The sequence below is a fragment of the Carassius carassius genome, chromosome 21 (genome assembly GCF_963082965.1).
Source record: "Carassius carassius chromosome 21, fCarCar2.1, whole genome shotgun sequence".
Taxonomy (NCBI): Eukaryota; Metazoa; Chordata; class Actinopteri; order Cypriniformes; family Cyprinidae; genus Carassius; species Carassius carassius.
The window spans coordinates 25,619,247-25,645,753 of record NC_081775.1 but is presented as its reverse complement, the minus strand read 5'-3'; the positions used below and the strand labels follow the sequence as shown (position 1 = coordinate 25,645,753).

General features: G+C 36.6%; 1 protein-coding gene across 2 annotated transcripts; it reads left to right on the top strand.

The window, feature by feature from the left end:
* Positions 1–2,653: 2,653 nt before the first annotated feature.
* Positions 2,654–25,148, top strand: itgb4 (integrin, beta 4). Of its 2 annotated transcripts, XM_059504052.1 has the most exons (42): positions 2,654–3,090; positions 4,960–5,044; positions 6,272–6,354; positions 6,831–6,929; positions 7,027–7,231; positions 7,885–7,981; positions 8,063–8,234; positions 8,359–8,622; positions 8,783–8,872; positions 8,970–9,092; positions 9,395–9,562; positions 9,649–9,725; positions 9,822–10,024; positions 10,193–10,296; positions 10,585–10,680; positions 10,797–10,926; positions 11,024–11,149; positions 11,328–11,434; positions 11,979–12,012; positions 12,110–12,304; positions 12,642–12,745; positions 12,868–12,926; positions 13,048–13,071; positions 13,461–13,609; positions 13,729–13,908; positions 14,088–14,236; positions 14,427–14,634; positions 14,719–15,039; positions 15,211–15,371; positions 16,252–16,432; positions 16,605–16,742; positions 16,826–17,008; positions 17,125–17,259; positions 19,321–19,479; positions 20,626–20,787; positions 21,045–21,158; positions 21,658–21,807; positions 21,911–22,099; positions 22,209–22,364; positions 22,524–22,685; positions 22,981–23,088; positions 24,089–25,148. In XM_059504052.1, exons 2-42 carry the CDS (start codon positions 4,966–4,968, stop codon positions 24,226–24,228), a joined length of 5,784 nt encoding a protein of 1,927 aa, XP_059360035.1. In that variant the 5' UTR covers positions 2,654–3,090; positions 4,960–4,965; the 3' UTR covers positions 24,229–25,148. The 2 variants fall into 2 exon arrangements, with proteins under 2 accessions (XP_059360035.1, XP_059360036.1); XM_059504053.1 differs by lacking the exon at positions 21,045–21,158 and having other exon boundaries at positions 2,655–3,090.
* The last annotated feature ends 1,359 nt before the right edge of the window (positions 25,149–26,507 follow it).

Here is a 26,507-nt window from a genome sequence, read left to right as displayed (position 1 = left end):
GTGTTTTAAAAACACGTTTAAACTGTTTGTAGACTTCATACGCGTTATGGGTGGTCGGATTTGCCGGGAGGAAGCCTGAGAGACATTTTTTGACCGCTGAGGGGGAAAACAATATTTGTTTTGGAGAAGTGTTTATGTAAATCTGCGATGTTATAAAACATATGCTGCAGGTTTTAAGGAATGAACCATTCATACATCCTGCCAAGAATGGTAACCATGGTAAATTGGTATTAGTTACTTGTAGTCAGCAATTGATTCTGAAAGCTTCTTACACACTTCTTCATTAAGGCATTCAATGAAGAAGTGAATGCCTTAATGAAGCCTTAATGTTGTCTAGCATTCAATTAGCAACAAAATAAGCAACTAGTTGTAACACATGATATGTCTTTAATGTCTTGACTCTTGTTGCTGCTTAGTATAGGCTAACTTGCAAACCTATCAGTTAATATTTTAATACTATTTTAATTTATTTTGTTGTTGTTTTTTCATTTGTTAGTGTTTATTTCTATTTATGATGAATTACAAAAATGTAAATAGTAATTATTCCTGACACAAATTTTGGATGCAAAACCTTCTTTTGACCTTTTTGAGCTTAAAAAAAAAAAAATCAAAATTTTTAAATAGTTAAAACAATAAAGATAATAAAGACGAATAAAATCTTAGTAATGCTCTGCAGGATCATGCGTCAGGATCACTTTGATCACAGTCAGTCTCCTCATTTCTAAAAGCGTCTGATATTTATATTCAGACAATTACACGCTGCTGTCCCTTCACAGTTCCTACTCTCATAAATTACTTGCATGGCATATTGATTTTTAAACTAAATATAAATGTTAAGCAACAGATATTTCAGCAAAATAAATGTTTTTGCGCTGAATATTGTCTCCTTCGCCTCTCTGTGTTCCGCCTGTTTAACGCATGCGCCCGCCACTTTTTCAGTAAAGATTTCAACTTAACGCATACAGGGTGGGCCTTTTTATGCAGAAATGCAAAGGCTTTTGTGAATTTGTGATATTTACAGATAAGAATATGGCCGTTAACTAAAAGTTTTATGCACCGAGGACACACACACATGCTATATCTTTAAAAGCGCCATTATGCTAATGCATCAGCTTGAAGCTTAAAATAAAGATTTATCATGTTGTGTGCAGCTTGGATCACATACTTTTCCTGCAGGAACTTATATTTCCTCCAATATTTGTATATAAGTTTTGTCAATAGAAATGTGTTATTCAGTGCTGTAACTTGACGCGACCGGCTACAGTTGTATGTGGGCAGACCTGACTAATCGATAATGAGAATTGTTGATGATTTTCATTATCGCTAATAATCGATTTTATCGATTAGTTGTTGCAGCCCTAAAATAATGCTTTAAGTACATTTATGTTTAAAAGAAAATGGAAATGTTTAAGCATGTGAGGAAATGCAGTTGGAACTTTTCTGATGTCCGGTAGTCAGAACAGGCAATAATAGCAGCTAAGTTTTTCCACAGGTCTTTCTCGAGGGACAGCTGTACCACACACATCCCTTTCTAACGTGTTACTGAGTGCCAGGCAGTCTGATTGTTACTCAGGGAAGGACACACCTTATTTCTGACTCATTGTGTGTTTAGTGTTATGTTAGTGCATCAGCCCCACGGGAATGTGCTTCCCATGATTTTACGTTGCCATGGTGTCTGTACACTTTCCTGTGTGTTTTTGTTTGTTTTGGGGTATCTAGATTGTTTTCTTTTATCTATCTATCTATCTATCTATCTATCTATCTATCTATCTATCTATCTATCTATCTATCTATCTATCTATCTATCTGTCTGTCTGTCTGTCTGTCTGTCTGTCTGTCTGTCTGTCTGTCTGTCTGCTTTTCTATCTATCTATCTATCTATCTATCTATCTATCTATCTATCTATCTATCTATCTATCTATCTATCTATCTATCTATCTATCTATCTATCTATCTATCTATCTGTCTGTCTGTCTGTCTGTCATTATGTCTCATTCTATCATTCTATTTATCCCCTCTCTCTCTCTCTCTCTCTCTCTTTCTCTCTCTCTCTCTCTCTCTCTCTCTCTCTCTCTCTCTCTCTCTCTCTCTCTTTCTCTAAGCTGGTCTGGCTGAGGTCACTGACCTGGTCAAGTTGTTAATAGAGGTCGTTCTGGAAACTTTTGCTTTGTTCCTACCGCACAGGAATGCATGTTTTCACCACTTTCTCTCCACCTCTCTCCCTGTCTGTTTTCTGTATCTCTTTCTTCATCTCTTGCTGTCTCACTCTCTCTTTTCCCTCTTGAATTAGGGCACATTTTAGTGGCAGTGACATTTGAAAGACATTTTTGTGTGAGCTGTTGAGTTCGTTTGAGTGTATGAAGTCTGTCGGATTGTTTTTCACGCATATCTCTGAGTTTAGTTGGTCACTTTCAAAACTATCCACATTGTATTAACGTGTGACGAGGCACGTGTTCGTGTGTGTACCTGCATATGCATGTGCAGAAATGAGTGTGGCAATGATTCTTTGTACCCTGCAGGCAATATTATCTGCCTGCCACTCCCTGTGCGAGAGCAGTCAGGGCAGGGTTTCTTCACTCTTTCCCTCTCTTTCTTTCTCTCGCTCTCTTTTCCTCTCCCCCTCGGGGGGGAGCTCTGACCTGTCATTCTCAAGTCCACACAGGTGAGGGTGCTGCTAAAGGAATGCGCAGAGAACGAATGAGCAAAGGACATTGGGAAAGGTGGAGCAACCTTGTTACCTCGCAAAGTCAGAGAAAGAAAGGAAGGGTGTTGCCTGCAACCCACCTGAACAGCTTGAGCAAGAGAGGAGGGACCAGACACACATTCACTCTTAAACACAAGTCGGATCTGGGGGGAATATTCAGTCGATTTTGCACAGCACCGAGAAGGGTAGGAAGGGAACTTTTTACTGCAAGCACAAGAAGTTTCCCTGTTGTTTGGATTTGTGAAGACGCAGGTGGAAAACAAGGTTCTTTCCCCTCTTCTGTTAAACATTGGACACAAGGGAGAGAATTAAGGATTTTCTTTTAGAGAACTTTGCTGTTTCTGGTTGGACTCCGGGATTTGGATTGGGTAACAACAAACTAAGAGGTTTGTGAGATCAACAATCTTTTTGTAAAGCCTCACAGTCATGCATGTGTTTTGTAAGGCTCTTTTTTATCTCTGTACTTCCCTCTCCATCTTTACTTGCTTGTCACGTTTTGTTTGTTGTGTTTTTCAGCTAATGTTTGTGGCTGGAGAAATGAATAGAACTCTTTGAATTAGTTTGTTTTAGGTCTTACAATTTTGCCCACTACTGTTCAGCTGTTTCTGGTTTTCATCTTCTCAAATGTTTCCAGTAAATCTTTATGAATATATGAGAGTGTTTGGCCTTTGGTTGTTTCCCCTTTTGCAAAAGACAGTCTGAAGCTTTAAAGCACCATTAATTTTCAGTTATTGAATGTTGTTTAATGCTGTTATGCATTTGTGTACATCAATTCATATTCGTGTCTGGATCATTTTGTATATATTGTGACTATCAGGTTTGTTGATTGTATTTTAATGTCATTATTATTCTCAGATGGATTTACACTTAGTCAAATTTTTATTTAGTTTTTCCGAGAAAATGAGATCTAAAAACGTTGTTCCTTAAAGTAAAAAAAAAAAAATGCAAATAGGTGCAATGTGAAGGAATGAAAACTTTTAAGTCTTATTAATATGCTTCATTTGCCACAAGAAAATGTCAAGTACACCAAATTTCTAATATGCTATATTTGTATTGGGTACTTCTGGGTTCTGTTGTTTTTCTCTGTGTATGACTAAACATGATTTATATGCTCAGGTTAGCACAGGCCAGATCAGGTTCACAATAGTATGCTAAGGTCTGTTCAGGTCTCAGGCACTGTGATATTTATATGAGATTTAGTTTTCTTGCATCCTGGAGTGAAATTCCAGTGATGTTGGTCAAAATATGAACTTGAGCTGTTATATGTGAATGTAAAGTTGATGGATGTGCCAAAATTTAGAACATCCAGTTTTGAGTGGGGAAGTATTGTTTTGTAGTAGTTTTTGTAATTTGCAAGGCTTTCAATTTAAAATGAAAATTTAGTACAGTTATTTAAAATGACTGAATAAAATGCAGGGCTTCGAAATTCGATTAAAAATGCTTAAAAAAGAAGAAGTGAGAAGTGACAGTGTCTGATGCATACAGTATGTGCATTGACACATGCAGGAATGTGTCTTGTTTCTAATCATCAAATATTTATATGGAATTAAAGTCAGAAAGTAATGTAATTAATTACAAAAAAAATAATTGGAAAGTTATGTAAAATTATGCAGAATACAATCTAAAATAATTTTTTGCATTTCAATTAGAAGAAAAAAAATACCAAAGTGTAATGCATTAATATATATAAAAAGTTGTTTTTTACCGTGTTCATCTGTAGAGGACATGAGAGGAATTCCTGAGGAATCATTGGTCTGTTTCTCTTCTTCACTGTCAGAGTTCAGATTTATGGGGGGTGAAATGGGCTTAACTTTCATTTGATGTTTTCAGGGCGAAAGGGAGAGAGTGAAAAGCGAGAGAAAGTGATATTGGACAGGTGGATCAGATTTCTGCATCTGTTTTTGAGATTTAAGCACTGATATAACAACTGAGGTGCATGCCATTCTGTTGTAGATTAGATATGGACAGAAGTCTCTAAAAGTCTCTAAAAGTGTAAAGGACACATACAGATAAATGGTGCAGACAATTTCGAGTAAATGTCCACTGCAGTCTGTCTGGTCATTTTGAGGTTTTTGCTGAATGTTTTATGGTGTTTACCAAGACATATCTTGCATTCCTTGAATTACTCAGTTTAGTTATGATCAGTTATGGTGTGTATCTCCGTATGTGTGCATGTGAATCTGTGTGACATCTGTTCACCATGTTTAACTTTATGGAAAATGTGTGATCTTGCTATTTTTGTATTTATATTTCAGACAGAAATGGGAGGATGGGCACTGCGTCTCGCTGTGGGGATCTACGTTCTCTTGCTCGCTGTAACAGCCAGCCATGCTAATGAGGGTGGGAACATCAACTCTTAAGCTCCCTTAACCTCAAATCTCAATTACAAACACTTTTATTTAAGAAGCAATGCCAAGCCAGTTAAAAACATCAGATTACTTTCTGCTAACTATAATTGGTAATGACAACCAAAATATGTGATGTCATTTGGGTTGATATTATTATCTAATACAGTGCAGTACATTTTTATATATATATATATATATATATATATATACAGTGTAGTCCAAATGCTTTGCATGTTATGATATGTGAATATATATATATATATATATATATATATATATATATATATATATATACATATATACACTATACACACACATATATATATATATATATATATATATATACACAATAGAAATACAGTTCAGAAATTATTCAGACCCCCTTTCACTTTTTCAATTTTGTTATATTGCGGTCTGATACTACAACTGTTTAAAGTAATTTTTTTATCTACACTCTGTACCTCATAAAGACGAAAACAGAATTTTAGAAATGTCTGTAAATTTATTAAAAAGAAAAAACTGAAAGAGCATATTTACATAAGTATTTACATAAGACTGTATGCAACAACATTTGAAATTTATCTCAGGTTCCTCCCATTTCTCTTGATCATTGCTGAGATGTTTGTATGATCATATGTGGAGAAAGGAGACACATCTACAGAAGGACAAACATCGCAAGAATGGCAGAAAATCCCCCAATCCAAGTGTGCAAAGCTTGTTGCGTCATACCCAAAAAGATTGAGGCTGTAATTGCTTTTTCTTTTTAATAAATTTACAGACATTTTTTTTTACATTTTCACTTTGTCATTATGAGGTACAGAGTGTAGATTAATGATGGAAAAAAATATTTAAACAATTGTAGTATTAGGGGTCTGAATGCACTATATTATAAACACACAAAATATATAAATGCACTGAATAATAAAACATCAGGCCAAGTGTTTCACTTTTCAAGCAAAAGAAGTTTATTAGGTTGTTTAAATGATAATAGATCATAAATAATAGATTTATTGTTAAAAATAATGATGGAAAAACTATTTGGTTGCTTCTATTTGAACTTTTTAAAGAATAGAACAGCTGGTTTGAAAGTCATTGCAAAAATGTTAAAAAGTCTCCGGTATTATTTGTTTGATGTTTAAATGTTTTGTTTAATGCAATGAAATTCAAAGGTTTCCCAAATGTATAATGCTAAGAAGACTATGGTTTTTGTGTTGCATAGTGAACCATTGTACTGCTGCCAGGGCAAAAACCTGCTCAGAATGTATCCGGATTGGCACAGGATGTGCTTACTGCCCAGATGAGGTGAAACTCCCTGATCCTTATGCTGAAGAATGAATTGATGTTGTATATGTGTTTAACATGTTTTCTTCATAACTAGTCTATATGACGTATCGATCCAGAGATCAGGTCTGTATAAGAGTATTAACTCATTTATGAATGAATGATGCATTTATATATCTCTTTATTGTGTATTGTACACCCAAAGTGCTTTAACATCATGGGGTGTAGATTTACCACCAGTGTAGATTTACAAATCTAAACCATTACAATCTGATTAGAAATGTCCAACATTTATTTAAACTACTTTAATTTCATTATTCAATTATGACACAGCGGTCTTATTAAACAATGATTTGAGCAGTTCTTCTCTTCTTTTTGTCTTTACTGTCACTTTTGAGCAATTTAATGTTTCACTGCTAAATAAAAGTATTAATGTAGCTCTCTGTATGATCACAGCTGTGTCATTGCTTTTATTTTCATCTGTTATTTCTCTTCAGCTCTACGAGTATGAGCGTTGTGACCTGAAGGAAAACTTAGAGGCCCGTAAATGTAGTAGTCGGATGGTAACAATTGAGAGCAGTAGCACAACTCAACAGGTTTGTTTTATCAGAATCTGCCCCTCAATTTAGTTACATGTCCATGTCGTGGAGTAATGTGTGTTTATGTATTCATGTGTCTTTATGTGTTTTTCAGTATGTGAAAATCGATAAATCCCTGAGTTACTCTCAGGTGGCCCCTCAGCTAATGAGGGTGACGCTTCTCCCCGGGGAGGTGAAGGAGGTGGATATGGAAGTGTTTGAGCCAGTCAGTGGCCCTCTGGACCTCTACATCCTCATGGACTTCTCCAACTCTATGTCTGATGATCTGGACAACCTGAAGAGGATGGGAGACCAACTGGGTGAGTGAGCAAGGGGGCTGGTGTAACATAGTGGTTAGATCTGGGCTGGTTACCCTTGTAATTCAGGCTGGGTGTCATATGATGATTTGCAGTGTAAAATTTTGCAATAAACTACAGTAATAAACATGGTGTTAGAGTTGGTACTTTTAAACTAAAAGTTTAAACTGGAATTCTGATTCAACAGTTTGTTATATAGCCAATATAAAATGATAATTGTATATATTATAACCAAAAGGCTAAACTTTTTTTTTTTTTACTATATCACCCTGCCTAGTTCAAACATTTTAAGGGGTGATGCAACCATCATAACTGATAAGTGTCTGCTAAATGAATAATGAAAAAATGAAGACCTTAATGATTATGTATTGCTACGCTGCAACAGAGTGCTGAGTTCTAGTTATTTTTACATTGGCTGTTGTGTCACTTCTCAGTGTTTTTCATCTTGAGCCATAAGTGCTGCATTATTTACGTAGATGGTGGGTCAAGTTAACTATAACTTTTAAATACTCTCTCTGAATCTATTGTGCATTGTCTTGCTGTTTTTGAATGAAATTTTTTAAATTAAAGCTAGGGTTGGGTGCCACACTCAGTACAAAATTGTTTGTTTTGTAACATTTTAATATTCATTCATTGTTTGGTTTCACCTCATGCAGCTCAGCTTGTTGCCAGACTCTCTAATGATTACACCATCGGATTTGGCAAATTTGTAGACAAAGTCACTGAGCCTCAGACAGACATGAGGCCATCCAAGTAAGAATAATACAGTGTTACAGCACCACGCAGTATGACTTTGTCTGCACACGCTCCTTATATATATGTTTCCTCTTACAGATTAGCAATGCCGTGGGCCAACAGTGACCCTCCGTTTTCATTCCGTAACGTCATCAGTCTCACCAGCAACATAAGCACCTTTAGAGACAAGCTCCAGGAAGAACGCATATCTGGCAACCTGGATGCCCCCGAGGGGGGTTTTGATGCCATCTTACAGACTGCTGTCTGCCAGGTCTTGATCTATTTTTAAGAAGTTAATTCGGTAGACAGAAGTGAAAAATGCTTGCCATTTTCAATACTGTAAACGGTAACTTAATTCTTACTGCTACAGTATAACTTGTTTCCCATTTTCACAGGAATATATTGGCTGGAGGAAAGACAGCACCCACTTGCTGGTCTTCTCCACTGAATCGGCATTCCATTATGAGGCAGATGGTGCCAATGTGCTTGCGGGCATCTTGGATCGTAATGATGAGCAATGCCATCTGACTTCAGATGGAAAATACACACATGATACTCGTCAAGACTACCCATCTATACCTACCCTAGTGCGACTTCTGGTGAAACATAACATCATTCCAATCTTCGCAGTTACTAACCACTCCTACGATTACTATCAGGTTTGTATGCTTTTAAATAGTATTTTAATTGTCTCATGACATTTGTGCATTTTACGTCCATTTAAACGTTCTCAGAGATTCTCCCAATATGAATAAACATTATATTGAAGAGTGGATATAAACTTCCTTGTGACACAATTATGGTTTCCTTTGTTTATAGAAACTTTCTGAATACTTCCCTATTGCTGAGTTGGGACAGTTGCAAGAAGATTCCATGAACATCTTGAACATTTTAGACAAAGCTTTTCAGGTAATTTTTTTTATTTTCATACCAAATACCTTGCTGAGATGATTATCATTTTTTTTTCAAAATGGACTCTTTTTTTTTACCATCATTTTTTGAACAGAATATTCGCTCCAAGATCAGTATACGTGCAGAAGACAGACCAAAAGCGGTGGAAGCCAAGATACTCTCTCAGTCTGGCACAATTTCTGAGTTGGACTATTTCAAAATCAGTCCAGGTGAAACTGTGAGTGCCTTTGACTTCTTTTTAACAGAAAACTTCAAATGTATTCTCTCACGCACTTTTTCTCGTTTTTTCCAGAAGGAAGGAATATAATGAAGGAAAAACTAAATAATCGAATATTAATTAAAAAGTAAAATGGTAATATAGGTTGGGCCAGTAATTCTGATTTTTTTCTTGCCCTGACATTTTCTCTGTACCTCAAGCTAATTCATTGATTTATGTATTTTATTTATTAAGCTGCAGTGCTTCTTAGTTTTTACAAACATATTTTTAAATAAGCTAATTCAAGTTTTCTCTCTTTAAAGGGTAAATTTAAAGTCCGTCTGGAGGCTCTTAATCGGGTGGGCGAGCAGCATGTGTGTGATGCCAACCAGGCTGACCGGGCAGGAATCTTAAGAGTCAAACCAACCACATTTAGCTCTGCCTTGAGAATCAATGCTGAAGTGCTCTGTCATACATGTGACTGCGAAAAAGTGAGGCCTGCAACCTCTTCATAACCCATCTCCTGTTATCCGTGTTCATTTAAAATCTTACACTTCTGTTTCTACTTTAACATCAGACCCCAGTTAAAAATGCACTGCGCTGTAACAGCCGTGGAGATCTTGTCTGTGGGAAATGCCAGTGTTATGATGGATGGTAGTATTCATTTTGATGTCTTTTGACATCTTTGGTTTGTGCCGATTATATTGCAGTCCATAACCCCGCTTCTTTTCTCTGCACTGCCTCTCATAGGGTAGGGCCTTTCTGTAACTGTTCATCAGGGGCCTTCACAGACTCTTCCATGTGCATCGAACCTGGGAAGACCGAGTCTTGCTCGGGCAGAGGAGACTGCATGTGTGGGACCTGTGTGTGCTATAACCCAAACCAGTTTGAAGGGCCCTTCTGCCAGTTTGACAAATCTCAGTGCCAGAGATTTGGTGGATTTCTCTGTAATGGTTAGTGAAAAGATTTTTTTTTCATTTTAATATATCACAAATTTAGTGTGAAAGATGAAAAAAAGCTAAGCAGTGCAGTAATGTTGTATTAGTTGCAGACATGCTTTGATGTGCCTTCATAGTTACGTTTCCAGAATTATGACCTTTTATCTTTGTTTGCAACAACAGAACGTGGAAGCTGCAGTATGGGCAGATGTGTTTGTGCACCGGGATGGACTGGGGATGCCTGTGAATGTTCCATCAGCAACGATTCATGTCTTGACAGCAAAGGGGTACTGTTCAAAGAAATATAAAGTCACTATGCATGCACACTATTGTTCACCAATATAGGCTCAGTTTGGCATTACAGGAATAAATTGCATTTAAAAAATACATTGAAATAGAAAACAGTTATTTTAAATTGTAGTAATATTCCACAATATTACAGTTTTACTATTTTTTTTTTCAGTTTTTATTAAATAAATGCAGCCTTGGAGAGAATAAGAGAATTCTTTAAAAAAAATTAAAACATAGGTAAAACCCAGTTCTCTGTATAATAAAAGTGTTCTTCTCTTTTGTAGGGCATCTGTAATGGTCGTGGTGAGTGTAAATGCGGTCGTTGTGAGTGTGAACACTCAGGACTTCCACTGAGCCACACTTGTGAAGCAAACTTTCAGGTACGACTGTGATGTGTGTGTGTGTGTGTGTGTGTGTGTTTTTGTGTCCATCAGTCTGTATTCCTTGTTAATTAGTTGTGTACTTGTACCAACTCCAACCATATTTCATAATGCAGCAACAACTGGGCATGTGTGAAGCCAAAAGGAGCTGCGTTCAGTGCCAGGCCTGGAACACCGGCGAGAAAAAAGGAAAGAATTGTGATACATGTTCCTTTAAAATCATCATGGTGGAAGAGCTCCAAGAAGGTATGGCATTAGTTTTATATTAAAAGACATCGCTATACTCGTGGATTTGTTTATGGATATATGAAACCATGAAGAATTGATTTACTTGTGTCAACAGATAAAAATGTAATAGAGACGTGCAGTTTTCGTGATGAAGATGACGACTGCACATACTACTACACTGTGAATTATCCATTAAACATCACAGACAAAGAACACCACGTCCTGGTAAAGAAAAAGAAAGGTGAGATGTACACAAATATTAAATTATTTATACAGCCTTTGGCTGGACCTATAAGTTCATTTAAAATAATTTGTCATATGCATCTGTATTATTTCATACGAAATATAGCTCTTGAACAAGAGTGTGGTGAGTAATGCACGTCAGGGTTAAACTAACCGATTGTTTTTCTGTTGATCAGACTGTCCACCTGCAGGTTTCCTGTGGTTGATTCCTCTCATTATGTTTCTGATGCTATTGCTTGGTTTGCTTTTGCTCTGCTGCTGGAAATACTGCGCCTGTTGCCAGGTAGATATACACTTTTATTCAACTTTACTTTACTTTAATTTACTTTAACTTTTACAGCATGTCAAAAAGTCCTGAAAAGTGTTGTCAAATTTAGTATACTATAGCTAAAAAAAAAGAAATGAAAAGAGAAGAAAAAAAAATGAGAGAGGGAAAAAACACCCAAAGACAATTTAATACACAAACACCTTCCCATAACCAAGCACAACATCAGGATTTTTCAGTGTCAAGTTATTTTCTGTTGTCAGTGATGCTGAAAATACTGCACAAAGAACACATCTGAACATGTTTAATGTGTATTATACAGCTAAGTGGAACAGAACTGTCAAGATTTGATTGGTGGTGATGATATATGATTTAAAAAAGTAGTATGTCTTGTTGCTTGTCTTATGTATATACACATCAAATATGTTCTAAATTCTGTTGTGTTGGACAGCGTTTTTTTCAAGTTACTTGCTACTTAAAACTTGTTGTGTGCGACTGGTTAAGATGTGGTTTAGTAATCTTAAATCTCAGCTGATTAATGTTTGCGCTCCGTCTCCAACAGGCATGTCTTGCTCTTCTCCCATGCTGTGGCAGAGGTAATTATCTTTCACTCTGTTACACTTTAGTTACATTATACAGAGATCAGAAGAAACAGATTTACTGTTTCGTTTTCAATGTGTTTGTGATTGGCAGGTCGTATGGTGGGATTCAAAGAAGATCACTACATGCTACGCCAGTCTTTGTTGACCTCTGATCATTTGGACACCCCGATGGTGCGCACCGGCCCGCCCAAAAGCACAGACATTGTGCGCTGGAAAGTGACAGACAATGTTCATCGAGGACCCAACCACCCACAGAACCAAATCAAACCCAACCCCAAAGAGACCAGTGAGTCTAGACTGAGATTAAACTAGTTTTCTAGTCATCTAGTGTGAACAGGGTTCAGTATTAAAGTACAAAATTCTTGTCATTCCAAACCTGTGACCTTTTTTCTATTGTTCAACAATAAAAAAAAAAGTTTTAAAAATAAATTCTGTACAAGTCAATGGGGGGTCCAAAACATCCACAGATGAAAACGTCATGCAGGTTTGGAATGACACAAGGAAAGTAAATGATGGCAGAATTAAAATTTTTAATTTGAATTATCCCTTCAAAAAAATTTTAATCACACAGGCACACAAGCTTGTATTCATATTCTTTTATTTCTCTGTATCTTTCTTTATAGTCCAGTACCCTGTCTCTCTTCGTCTGAACCGGCAATATTCAGAAACTCTATCCAACCCTGAGGCTCGAGACACAGACATGCTCAAGCGAGAAGTAGAGGACAACGTAAGTGCTTATAAATGTGTGATTTCCCCACCCTATCCCATCCAATAAAAAACAAGAAACAACTTTTCCCACATGAACCATCATGCCTGACTGCTAATTTCTCTTTATTTTATCATAAACAGCTCAATGACGTGTTCCTGCAGATCCCTGGCTCGCAGAGAGTGCAAAAGACTCGATTCAGGTGAGAAGTAGCTCTTAATGACTCATTAAAATTGGCTGGGCCGTGCCTTAAAGGGAATTTTTTTCTAAAGTATTGGATGAGTCTCAGATTCTGACATTTCTTTTATTTTCTTCTCCTTCAGGACACAAAGAAATTCTGGAAAGAGGTACATTAGCTACAACTGAGCCAGCATTAATCAAATGCTATGTCACTTAAGTCTGAGTTTATTAATTAGGATAAATCTCATTAAACGTTTTATCACTAAAATTATTTCTGAAGGATCATGTGACATTGAAGACTGGAACAATGGATGCTGAAAATTCAGCTTCACCATCACCAGAATAAATTACATTTTAAAATATATATTAAAAAACTGTTATTTTAAATTGTAATAGTATTTAGCAATATAGCTGTTTTACTGTGTTTTATCAAATAAATGCAGCATTGGGGTGAAATATGAACTGGATATTTCTTTGTTAGATTACTGATTTGTACAGGGACTGCAAAACTGAAAACTTGAAGAGAAACAATAATAATTCTTATTTGCATCCACAGACAGAACAACACGATTGTAGACACGGTTTTATCTGCTCCTCGTGCCAGTTACCCAGATATTGTGAAACTGACAGATAAACAGGTTCAGGCTGGAAACTTCCGGGAACTGAAGGTGGTTCCAGGCTACTACACTGTAGCCACAGACAGAGGTACAGACACCCTGCAAAACCCACGGTCTAAACTTAGGTTGCAGTCTTGTGCCTGTTGTAACATTTTGGGTTTATGTGAATTGAATGTTTATGCATCCATGTCCTTGTCTGTCTTGTAGAAGCGGCAGGGGCTGTGGAGTTTCAGGAGGGTTTGGAGTCAGTGGATGTCCGGGTTCCCCTCTTTATCAAAGATGAGGATGATGAAAAGAAAGAGCTGCTTGTTCAAGCTGTTGATGTTCCAGTAGGAATTGCGAAGATCGGCAAAGATCATGTCAACATCACCGTGATTAAGGAACATGGTAAGATCGAATTAATCTTGTTTACAGACAATGTTTTTTCTTACCCCACTAGCATATTTTTTTCAGCCAAATCAATAAGGATTATTCTTAAAATCAAGCATTTTCTGATATCATTTTTTTTTAAATGGGTTGCCACAAAAAGTGGCAAAATCTAAAAAAAAATATATATTCTCGTATAGCTAGGAGCATCTTCACCTTCATGCAGCCGTCATACACCTACAGTCGTCAGGATGGTATGGCCAACATCCCGATCAGTCGTGAGATCATAGAGGACGGACGGACTCAGGTCACATACTGCACCCGTGACCTCACCGCCAAAGACAAGAAGGTAAAATACACTTTCCAACTTGGGTCTTGATGTTTCGATTTTCTCTAAAAATGAGACTGTGCATGATAAGTGATATGCTTATGCATGTCATGCGTATTAATTAATATGAATATGCAGGGAAAAGACACCCTGAAGTCATTCTTATTTGTTGTTGTTTGAATGTGTGCTTATTTTTCTCTTGTGTTCGTAGGACTATATCTCAGTTGATGGAGACCTGAGTTATGCACCAGGCGAAACTCAGAAGATGGTTCCAGTGAAACTCTTGGAGCTTGGGGAGGGAGATGGACTGCTGGAGGACAAACAGGTCAAACAGTTTGTGATGGATCTGAGTAACCCACGGCAAGGTGCTAAACTGGGCCGCTACCCACGCACCACCATCACTATCGCAGATAAACCAGGTATATACCAGGCTCACAGATTTAAAAGTCTAATTTGTTGTTATTCCTTAACCTAAATTTGATTTGTTTCATATGTCTTCATAGAACCCAGTGTCGTGATGTTTAAGAAGAGTGCTCAGACTTACAATACATCTGACTCGCTTTACTCCATCCCTGTGGTACGCACTCGAAACCAGGAGGGTCCGACCACTGTGCACTGGCGCACAAACAAAGCCTCACGCTTTAACCTCTCCAGTCCCCTCAAATTTGCTCCTGGTGAGACGGAAAAGAACATTGTCATTGATCCTCGTTCATATCTATCTCCCATCATACCCGAGACCTTCCACCTGGAACTGTTTGACCCCAGCAACAATGCAATCATTGGAGAGAAGAAAACCTCAGTGGTGAACATCATCGATGGTAGAGGTGAGAAAACAGGGGGTTTAGAGTCAGGTTTGGGGTTCATGTTTGCAACCACCAATAAATGCAAAAATGTTTATTGTATTTTACTTTATTATATGTTTTTATCGTAAAAACAGAACCCTCCATTAATCTTCAGATGTTGAGTATTACTTAATATTTGCATTGTCATTTCAGGGGATGGGGAAATTAATATGCAGACAGTGGAACAAGTTAATGCACTAGGCGCATCCCCTGGAGGACGCCTCTACGCCCCAACCAACATCAAAGCTGTTCCTACCGGCCCTAAAAACATCCGTCTGAACTGGAACCCCAGTGTAAATGCCAATGGTTACAAGGTAGGTCACGTAAAATGATATCTAAAATAATACAAAAACTAATGCAATTTTGTAATGTTATTTAGTGTGTATAGTCTGTTATTACCTCTGAAAAGTTTAGTAAAAAAAAAAAACTAAAACAAAAACTACTCTTAACCTTCTTCACTATATATATATACATATCTGTTAACGCTGTGTAAATATTGAAACTTTTACAGATTTTCACATCTCTACCTAATCAGTAACAGGATTAGTGCTCAGAGACAGATGTTTGAATAATCGCTGTTGCTTAACTGGGATCTTCGTTTAAGAGTAGTTTTTGTATATGTGTGTGTGTTTGTGTGAATATGTATACGTTATGTATTTATATTTGAATTAAATGATAAAATGAATGATATTTAAACATTTTTGAAGTCGCTTAAGTTCATCAAGGCTAATTTATTTGATAAAAAATAGAGTAGAAATATGCTGATCTGCTGCTAAAGAATTTATCTTATTATTATCAATATTGAAAACGCTTGTGCTGCCTAAATAATTTTATGATACAGTTTTTTTTTCCAGGATCCTCTCATAAATCGAAAGGTCAAAAGAACAGCATTTATTATAAATAGAAATCTTTTGTAACATTATGTCTTTGCTCTTATCCTTGCTGAATTATACTTATTCATTCATTCAAAAAAATGACCCCAAACTTTTAAACAGAAGTGTTTGTAGTCTAGTAGGAGATAATACACTGTGTTTTGTGTCATATCAGGATAGATCTTGTGCTTTTTTTTTTAGTCACAGACCATTTCTGCTCGAGTTGCAATATTAAATGAAACTAACATTTCAGATATTTTCAGATAATATTTGAGAATGCTGTTAAATATTTCCCTTGAGCTGTGATTTGCTGTTTTTCTAGGTGAAGTACTGGATTTATGGAGACCCTGAGGCTGATGCTCAGGTGCAAGATGTGAAGACTCCTCAGGCTGAGCTGACTAACCTCTACCCATACTGTGACTATGAGATGCGTGTATGTGGCTACAATGCACTCGGAGAGGGCAATTACAGCGATGTCATCCAATGCCAGACTCTAGAGGATGGTAAGTCAATCTCTGGACTTTGTGTTTGTTCTAAATTTAAATTCTTTAAAATCTCTTTTTTTCAGATTTTTAGGAAGCATGCATGTCATCATTTTCTTATTTGGATTTTTCTAGTATACCCATAAAGTTAATGTCTTACAACATGGCCATCTTCATTGTTTTACCCCTCTAGTACCTGGTGAACCTGGTCGCCTGGCTTTCAATGTTATCAGCCCCACTGTCACTCAGGTCAGCTGGGCGGAGCCAGCAGAGACAAATGGTGTCATTACTTCATATGAGGTTATCTACACACCCATCGACGAGGACAAGAGTAGGAGTCTTAAAAAACTTTTCAGACCATCAGTATTGTAGTATTTAGTGCTTCTTTGATTGCACATTTCTTTCTCTGTTTAGAGCCTACAGGACCTACTAAGAAGGTGATGATTGATAACCCCAAAAAGCGCATGCTGCTCATCGAGAACCTGCAGCCTTCTCAGACCTACTGTTACAAAGTGCGTGCTCGGAATAAGGTGGGCTGGGGCCCGTACAGAGAGGCTACAATCAACCTGGCTTCACAACCTACCAGACCCATGTCAAGTAAGCATCCTGGGATGGAATTAAACTCAAGTTCAGACTGAGCAGTTGTTTAATAAAACATTGTGCTGACTGTGAATTGATTGTATTATTTGTTCTGGTTCATTTCGCTCCTACAGTTCCCATCATTCCTGACATTCCCATTGTGGATGCAGAGGCTGGCGATGAATATGATAGCTATCTGATGTACAGTAATGAAGTACTGCGATCCCCAACTGGGAGCCAGAGGCCTAGCGTCACAGATCTGACTGAAGGTGGGTATCTTTTGTGATGTGGTGCACTGTTGCAACACATTGAAGTCAATGTAAACCACTGTTCAAAGGTTTGGGGTCAGTAAGAAAGAAATTAATATTTTCATTAAGCAAGGATCCATTAAATTGGTCAAAAGCGACAGTAAAGGGTTCTATAATATTACTAAAGATTTCAATTTTAAAAAAAAAATACCATTCTTCTAAATGTATCACGTATCAGTTTCCACAATAATATTAAGCAGCACAACTGTTTTCAATCAACACTGATATTAAAAGAAATGTTTAAGTACCAACTCAGTATATTAGAATGATTTCTGAAGGATCATGTGACACTTATAACTGAAGTAATGGCTGCTGAAAATTCAGCTTTACCATCACAGGAAGTATATTAAAGTAAAAAATGATTTTAAACAATTTTTAACAATTTTACTGTCTCACTGTATTTTTTTATCAAATAAATGTAGCCTTGTTAAGCATAAAAGGCTTTTATACAAATACATAAAAATCTGGCTGCACCCAAACTTGAACAGTAGGGTGTTTTCTGCACATACTTGCTGAAATGACCAGGATAAATTTCAACCAGCATGGGTAAACTGGTTGGCTATGCAACTCTTGGGAAAGGGGACACCAGCACACTAGCATCCTTTGAATGGTCTTTTCATCAGGCATAGCAGGGAAGACTTATGTTTTTTTAAACATGTCAATGCTTGTCTGTATTGCATGCCTGAACATGTATATGGAATTGTTTCAAACATTCAAAAGCTTTTTCATACTACGTTGACCTGTAGAAACTACTGGTCAGTAGCAGTCAGACATGGGCATTGCCTGCCTTCATCTGCAGCGTAACATGATGATGTCCTTACATAATTCGTATGCAGCTCCTGTTGAAATCAAAAGGTTCTTTCTAGTCCCCTGAAGACCCCACAGCTACTTGCTTTCGCCATGGAATAATGTCGTTTTCTTTCCTTATGGCTTTGTAAAATTGGGTGACTGGGCTCTTTGTGGAAGTTGAACTTATTGTTTGTGCAGCGTTCAGGAATGTAACATATGGGTTCTTACGGCTCTCATTTGGCAAGAATGATCAGTTTCCTTGGCCTTGCTAAATGTTTCTAGCATCATGAATGGCCTCAGAAGACATCAGCTTCCCACCTTTACTTCTTTCCTTCTTTGCCTTACTGTAGTTATTAAAGCTACTTATTATTATTTCACCCAAATATAAAATTCTGTCAACACTTACCGAAGGAGATTTAGATCTTTTACATAAAATCACAGTGATTGGGGATGGACGCTTCCAAAATAACATAAAACATCAAAAAATCTTCCACAATTATGGTCTATGGTGGATATTACCTTGAAATTAACATTTCACAAAAATGTTTTTTTTTTTTTTTTTACATTTTGAAACTTTGTAGCCCCATTCACTTGGCTTTTTCACAGTTTTGCCTACCATCTCCAATTTGTATTCAAGAAAGTCATAGAGGTTTGAAAAAAAAAAAGGGTAATTAATAACAGAATTGTCTATTTTGGGTGAATTAAGTTGAGCATGGACAGCACACATGTGCCTTGCTTGCTTCCCCCACATGATTACTGAAGGCTCACACTGGAAGCATGTCCAGCTAGTTGGTTCGGACCTGGATCTCCGTAAGGTTTCCTGGAAACTGCCTGCTGACATCATCCCCCTCCGCCTGAGCCCGGCCACCGATGCCAGTGATAGTCATGCACAGACCCTGCCACAAGGTGAAGACCAGTCCCTGGCCGACATCATGCCATCTACACCCAACGTCAACCCAAAGCTGTGCTAGCAAAGTCGCTTGAGTGCTAATTGGCATTAAGAGTATCAGAGTGCTAATTGGCATCTTTGTGTAGACTGCTAATTCCATTGCTACTATGAAAATAGTGTTTCTTCGTCTGAATTGAGAGGCTTTCTGCAGGTCTGTTGAGGTGATTCCAAGCCTCTGGGGTGTTGTTCAAAGCCCTATTTTGAGCGCTAACTTCAACTGTGAATTCAGCACTAATGGTGCTGTGCTAACTCATGATATCGTCTTCTGTCTTATGTTCTTACAGATCAGTTTGTAAATGGAAAGTGGGACCAGAATTTCCTCTTCCCAGGAGGAAGCGGTTCCCTTTCCCGCAACGTCAGCTCCTCCTCATCCACATACAGCCATTCCACACCCCGTCTCGGTGTGACCAACAGCAGCAGCACAACGTACATTTCCGGCAAAGGTATTAGAGAAATAAAAAGCTGACTTAAAAATGTCAATTTTTTCATTATTTAGTCATCCTGATGTCATTACAAACCTGTATTAGTTTTTTTGTGGAACACAACACAAAATGCCTTACTATTTAATGTACCTCGAATGATCAATGTATATCAAGCTCTAAATATGCATCATAAAACTGTAATGCAAGTAGTCTACGGCACTATATATTGTAGTGCACTATATATTGTAGTGTTATATTCCAAGTATTTTTTTTAAAGAAATTAATAATTTTATTCAACAAGGTGAGCAAAATTTGATAAAATCTATAAAAAAATTCAAGAACTTTAATATATTACAAAATAATTTTTTTTTTAATGTAGTACAATTTCACAATATTACTGTTTTTATTGTATTACCAAATAAATGATGCCTGGGCATTTAGAGATGTATTAAAAAAATCATACCGATTCAGAATTTTTAAACGGTTGTGCAAGTTGTCATTCACAGATAATCAAAAGTAAAAAAAGCAAAAGTGTTGTTCACACAAAGCAATTGTATTACTTCAGAAGTTTTAGAGGATAGTGTCATTTGGACCACTTTTATGATTGTTTTAGGGCATTTTGTATTTTCTTTCTGGTTTACCCTTATTTTGTGGAAAAGTGCTGCAGGTATATTATTCAGAATTTTTTTTTGTGTGTTTCGTGAAAGTAAGACATGCATATTGTTTTGGAATGACATGATGAGAGTGAGTGAATGATGACAGAATTTTCATGTGAAGATTTATGAATCATTCTTTGATTTGATACATATTAGTGACGTATCGATTAATTTCATCCAAAATTAAATTTTACATAATATATGTGTGCGTACTGTGTATATATAATACACACACATGTATATATTTAAGAAATATATAAAATATATATTTATATATAATATAAATGATATATTAATATTAATATATATATGTATATGTTTATATGTGTGTATTTATATATACAGATAAATATACAGAGAACACATATATATTATGTAAGTGTCTATTTTGGATGCAATTAATAATGACTAATCGATTTGACAGCACTAGTACATATGGTTTAAAAACTAAATTGTTGAATATGTTGTCTCCATAGCTCATTAACCAATCGTTGTTTTTTGTCACAATCAGGAGGCTCAACGACACACAGATATGATCTTAGGGATGGCGGACTTCTCAAAGAGGAAGTGATCCTGAGGAAGCGTTCTGAGAACAGGCATTACACGGACGGTGATGGTGTGAGGGATTCTATTGTCATGGGAAACCTGTCTGGTGGATTTTTGGACAACTTAGGTAAATTAAGCCTGATAGATCTGCGTGCACAAAGCCAATGGAATTTGATATAATGTCTCGCAAGGTGCAGCTTTTGGCAAGAATCCTTGGCTCACTCTCGCTTCAATCCTGCTCTTCTTTTTCTTCCCCTTATGCTATTTGTCTTCTCTACACTTTTTTTTCTCCCTCTGTTTTCTCGTCATGCGACGGCTGCCTGCCAACCCTTTCCTGCCACACCCTGCCGTACCCCACCCTGCCGTGGCTTGGCTGTCTCTCAGGGGTCTCTAGCTTCAGCCAGAGTACAACTACCAGCTACAGCTTGAGCTCCAGAGCTCGTACTCAGTCTGAAGATATCAACGATGCACTGCAGAACCTGGATAATGTTCTTCAGGGTGAGTGAACCCGGAAACCACCAGCAGTGCATCAGTAAGAGGGTACTTTGAAAAAATGCAGTTCAGGGAACCAAATAAATCATTGAATCTTTTTTAGAACTGGTTCATTTACTTGTCTGTGAATGAACATGTTCATGAAAATGAATTTCTCAAAAATCCTGCACTGTAGGAGAGCACATTTTATTATTTTTATTTTATTTTATTTTATTAGTTCACCTGGTAAGAACAAAATATGACATTAAAAAAAAAATATGCTAAACAGTTGCTACTGGGAAAGTGTCTTTTTAAACTATTTTAGAAGCAGCTGAATTACTGTCATACTACTGAAAAATGTAGTTCAGTTTGAAGCATTTTTGCTTTTACTTACCTACAGACTGACACAACTCCGCCAAACCCCTGCTGTTTCCAGTGCTGAACCAATAAAACTGTTTTTGGCTGCAAAATTAAATGTCTGTTCTGTGGTTTGACATTTTACCGTCTGCACATCTCGTGCCCTCAGACTCACGCTTCAACCCGGGTGTTCCTGAGACTCCCAGCAGACTGGTGTTCTCTGCCCTGGGGCCCACGGCTCTGAAAGTGAGCTGGCAGGAGCCCCAATGTGAGACTGATTTACTGGGGTACTGCGTCCTTTACCAGCTACTCAGTGGAGGTGATCCATATCTCTTCTCAATTAAAGTTGTCATACCTATTCATTTAAAAAGTACGAAAGTATATTAAATTATATGCTAAAATTAATTTTGTTTCCCATATAGGTGAAGTAAAGCGTATTGAAGTGAACAATCCCGCTCAGAACTCTGTGGTGGTTCAGGATCTCCTGCCAAACCATTCCTACATCTTCAAAGTGAAGGCCCAGAGTCGAGAGGGCTGGGGTCCTGAGAGAGAGGGAGTCATCACCATTGAGTCTACTGTCGACCCCAAGAGTCCACTGAGCCCAATGCCAGGTGAGAGCACCTTCATTTTTAAATTGTTATTTTTATGGTACCTATAGGGGCCAAAGTAGTTAATACCAGCATTATCATTTACTAAATGTATGTGTGTGCTGTCTTTCAGGATCTCCATTCACACTCAGCACTCCCAGCGCTCCAGGACCTTTGATCTTCACAGCTTTGAGTCCAGACACGCTGCAGCTGAGCTGGGAAAAACCTCGCAAACCCAACGGGGACATCCTGGGCTACGTGGTTACCTGTGAACAGCTGCATGGTGGAGGTCAGACACCACCCTCTTTATTTTCTATTTGACTTTCTTTTTTTTTGACAAATGAACTTTGAATCCACATAAATATCCACAGCAGTCATTGCTGCAATAATCAAAAACAACCTCTGTTCTTTAGCTTCCTTGTTAAAGCTCTGTTTGGTGTCCTTGCAGGAGATCTTCGCTCCTTCCAGGTGAATGGCAATGCTGCGACTTCTTTGACTGTGTCTGACCTGAAAGAAAACATGCCATACAAATTCAAAGTTCAAGCCCAGACCACGCAGGGCTTTGGACCGGAGCGAGAAGGCATCATCACAATCGAATCTCAAGATGGAGGTATGTTGGACATTTCAACAGTGTGACTGAGAGTGATATGATAGCGTGTGCGCATTTTATGATATGTATCTCACTATGTACTGTATATGTTTAATGTTTCAGTAATATGAAATACTATGGTTCAATAAAATCGCAATGGATAAAATCAAGTCTGGCCCTTTACAACTTTCTGCAGAATATTTTAACTCCGAAATACATTGTATCATATCTTATGTCGTCTTTGAGGAAAATCACTGGTAATACATTTTGTTTGTTGAAGCTTAATAATCTCCTCTTCCTCTCTGGTCCTCCTCAGGCTCCATGTCACAGTACAGCAGCCATTCACTCACAAAGAGAGAGGTGTTCAACCTTCCAACAGAGATTACTTCACACACCACGTTCTCCGAACCCTTTGTGTCTTCAGGTAATAACCCACACTACATCTTCCAGGGTGCAAAATTCACAATTGAAGAGTTTTTTTCTTTTCAATTTATGAGTTACAATTTCAGTTGAGTTGGCCTCACATGCTTTAATCAAAATTATTTATTAAGATTTACTACTATTTTTATTAAATATAATTAAACTAGATATTTTGTAATATTTAATATAAACCTATAAAACATAATTTAGGTAATTATGCTTATTTTGTGATATGTAAAATACACACCTTTTTATCAAATAAGAAATCTATAAAATTAAGTCCAATATTATCTAAAAAACATAATCTTTTATTTGAATTAACACAGGTTTTAATTTCACAATGCCACAGTGTTCACCAAATTGTTTTCAGAAAGCAAAAATAAAAAATGTGAAATTATTGATTAAACATTGATTTCTATTTATGTTTAATCATGAAATAGAGTGAAATAGACCTAACATCAATAATATTGGTCACTTTATTTAAAGGTCCAATTCTTGCTATCAACAAACCATTAAACATGACTTTGACTTAATAAACTCATTATTTGCTGCTTATTAATAGTTAGGACAATAGTAGTTAAGTTTAGGTATTGGGTCAGATTAGGGATGTAAAATATGGTCATGCAGAATATGTGTTTTATAATACTAATAAACAACCGATATGTTAATTTTAGGTATGCTAATAAGCAACTAGTTATTAGTAAGAATCGGTCCCTATACTAAAGTGTTACCCTAATATTATTATAAAATATAAGTACTATTATATCATATTTAATATATTAAACTAAATACACATTTATATTGGTGGTATATCAGTCATCTAACATTTCTGGAAATACCATACAGTATGTTGTGTGTATGATAATGTTATAAAAATTTATTATAAACTTTAAGCAGTTGATCAAAATGAATTGCAATAAAATCATTTTTTTTATTCTAGACTTTAAATTCTTTATTGTAATGTTTTGCTCATTGTATCGGTGTCTGATGTGTATTTCTTCTAGACGGGATGATGATGATGTCGAGCAGGCAGATCACAGAGTCGGGCGGCACCATCACGCGACAGGTGGAGATGGTGCAGAGAGGAGTGATGTCCAGCAGCACCGTCACTAAGAAGGTGGAGAGACAGTACTACGAGGCCTAATTGAACTTCCTTCCACAAGTGCCTTCGGCTGAAATCACATGGCAGAGCAGCAGTACCAAAACACGCTAAAGTCAAACTAGAAACATTCACAGACCAATGTGCACAACATATGGTGTTTATGTGAGCATGAGAACAGCTGAGTGCTTGGATTCCTCGGATTATTGATCATAAAGACCACATTTTCAAGCCTTGATGTTTTGTTGAATGTAAAGACTTAAAACATTTGAGTGTTATCGCTTCCAAACAGGTATTTGTTAAAAATATTGGCATCAGTCCATGTTTCATGTAGTGTTTGCGAGAAATGTTATTGATGTATGTGGCGTGAGATATTTGAGCTAGATTGCGTTCGTTTTGACGAGGTTTGAATTTGGCAGGTTTCATATCATGTTGTTTATATCATTGATGTTGCTTTCAAGATGTATCAAGTTATTTGAGCATGTATGTTTTCTATATGTATTTTCACATTGAGTATGCCATGTCTCTTCAATTAACTCAAGTCATTTTCTCCTAAATCAGTTTTTTTCACTTGCAACACATGAGCGCATACATATGGACTCGATTCTTAGGACTGTAAATATGTTACTGAGGTTTGTTTTTTTACTGCCTGGTTGCAAGATGTGTTGTTGTAACTTCAGGCCCGTGGCTGTATTTCGGATGATATTAAATCTGCCAGGTTTGTTCACTGCTGGGAATTTGTAAAAGATTACCTATCTCACACCTATGTACCCCTGAATTACATTTTAACTGCCTTTAATCATTTGTATGGTACTTTTGACATGGGAAAACATCTCTCTTTTTTTTTTTTTAGTTTTATATTAAAATTGCATTTCATCATCATATTCAAGCTGTAGTTTGTAGTATGCAAAACATCTCACTGCATATTAGTTCTCCGCAACAATAAATCATCCTACCACAGTCGACTCCTTGTGTGTCAACGATGTTTTTAGCACACTGAACCTACTGAGATATTGGAGGAGTTTGTACTGACACTGCCCTCTATATGGTTTCTTATGTAACTGACAAACAAAAAAATCATGGAGCTGAATATGACTATATTCAACACTTGCTAAAACTAGATTTGAAGTAAAATTGTGAATTCAGTTTAGCAAAATAATATTTTGGTTTTAGACCTTGGATTTGGCTAATTGTAATCATATTTTAGGCCATGCACTTAAAAACTACGTAAATGAACCTTATATGGGTAAATAGATGTAAGAAATAAAACAATCACAATTCAGTATAGAAATATTACAATGACAATCACTGTCAAGTTACATTTTGAATGTTGAACGTTCTATGAAATTTGAGAGTAGATTTTACAAGTTTAATTTCTTAAAATAAAAAATAAACATTGTACAGTTTCCATTCAGACTTTGTTTTGCATACAAGCAGTTCGAGCTAAACTAATTGCAAGAGTAAATGTAGCACTCATGCATCAGTACGTTTTAGCAAAAAAGCCCTTAGTATATTTTTTTAAAGAATAGTAGCTGCACAAGAAAGAAATTTTAAAATCAATTATATCCCAGATTAATAAGCATAGACAAATATTTCATTTGTAGGTGGTGTTCCTGAAAAAGTAAAAACATTGCATGCGGACCAGTCTCACAGCAACAATAGGTGTGTTCAGCTTCAACTCTGCATTATTTTAGTATCATTGATGTTGTTGTTTTTTTATATTCTGAATTAGATTTCATTATGTTTTTGATTTTGAAGTTTTAGTATTTTAAAAAATTTTAGATTTTTTTTTGTTTTAATTACTTTAGTATTTCAGTAATCGGATCAGTTTTACTGAGAAACACAAAAATATATACAAGTCTATGCAGTGCTGCATGAAGTTCAACCAGTAGTGCGCTGTAGGGATGATGTATTTATGTAGGCCAAAACCCTGGGAAATGATTTTTAGCATTATAATACTTTCAGTCCAGAGATCAGTGGGTTTTCTGAAAAGGTTTTTGGTTAAATAACTGAAATAAGGTCTGCGGTTAGCACAAGCTCAAGATATTTTCATGTTTAATTCCACAACATAAAATACATCAGTAATAAATAATTCACATGATTTTTTTTTTAATATTTGACTTGTCTTGAAAAAGGCAATTGATAACAAGTGGCTAAATGGGACATCGAGGTTAAATGTCACACCAAACAGGTAAACTCTTCTCACTGGGTTTTATAATCATGGTCTTACAAACTATTCTAAACTATTCATTTAGCTTTTTACTTCTGGTGATTGTACTTAGGCTTGTGTTTATGTGAATATAAACTTTTTTTAGTCACAGATC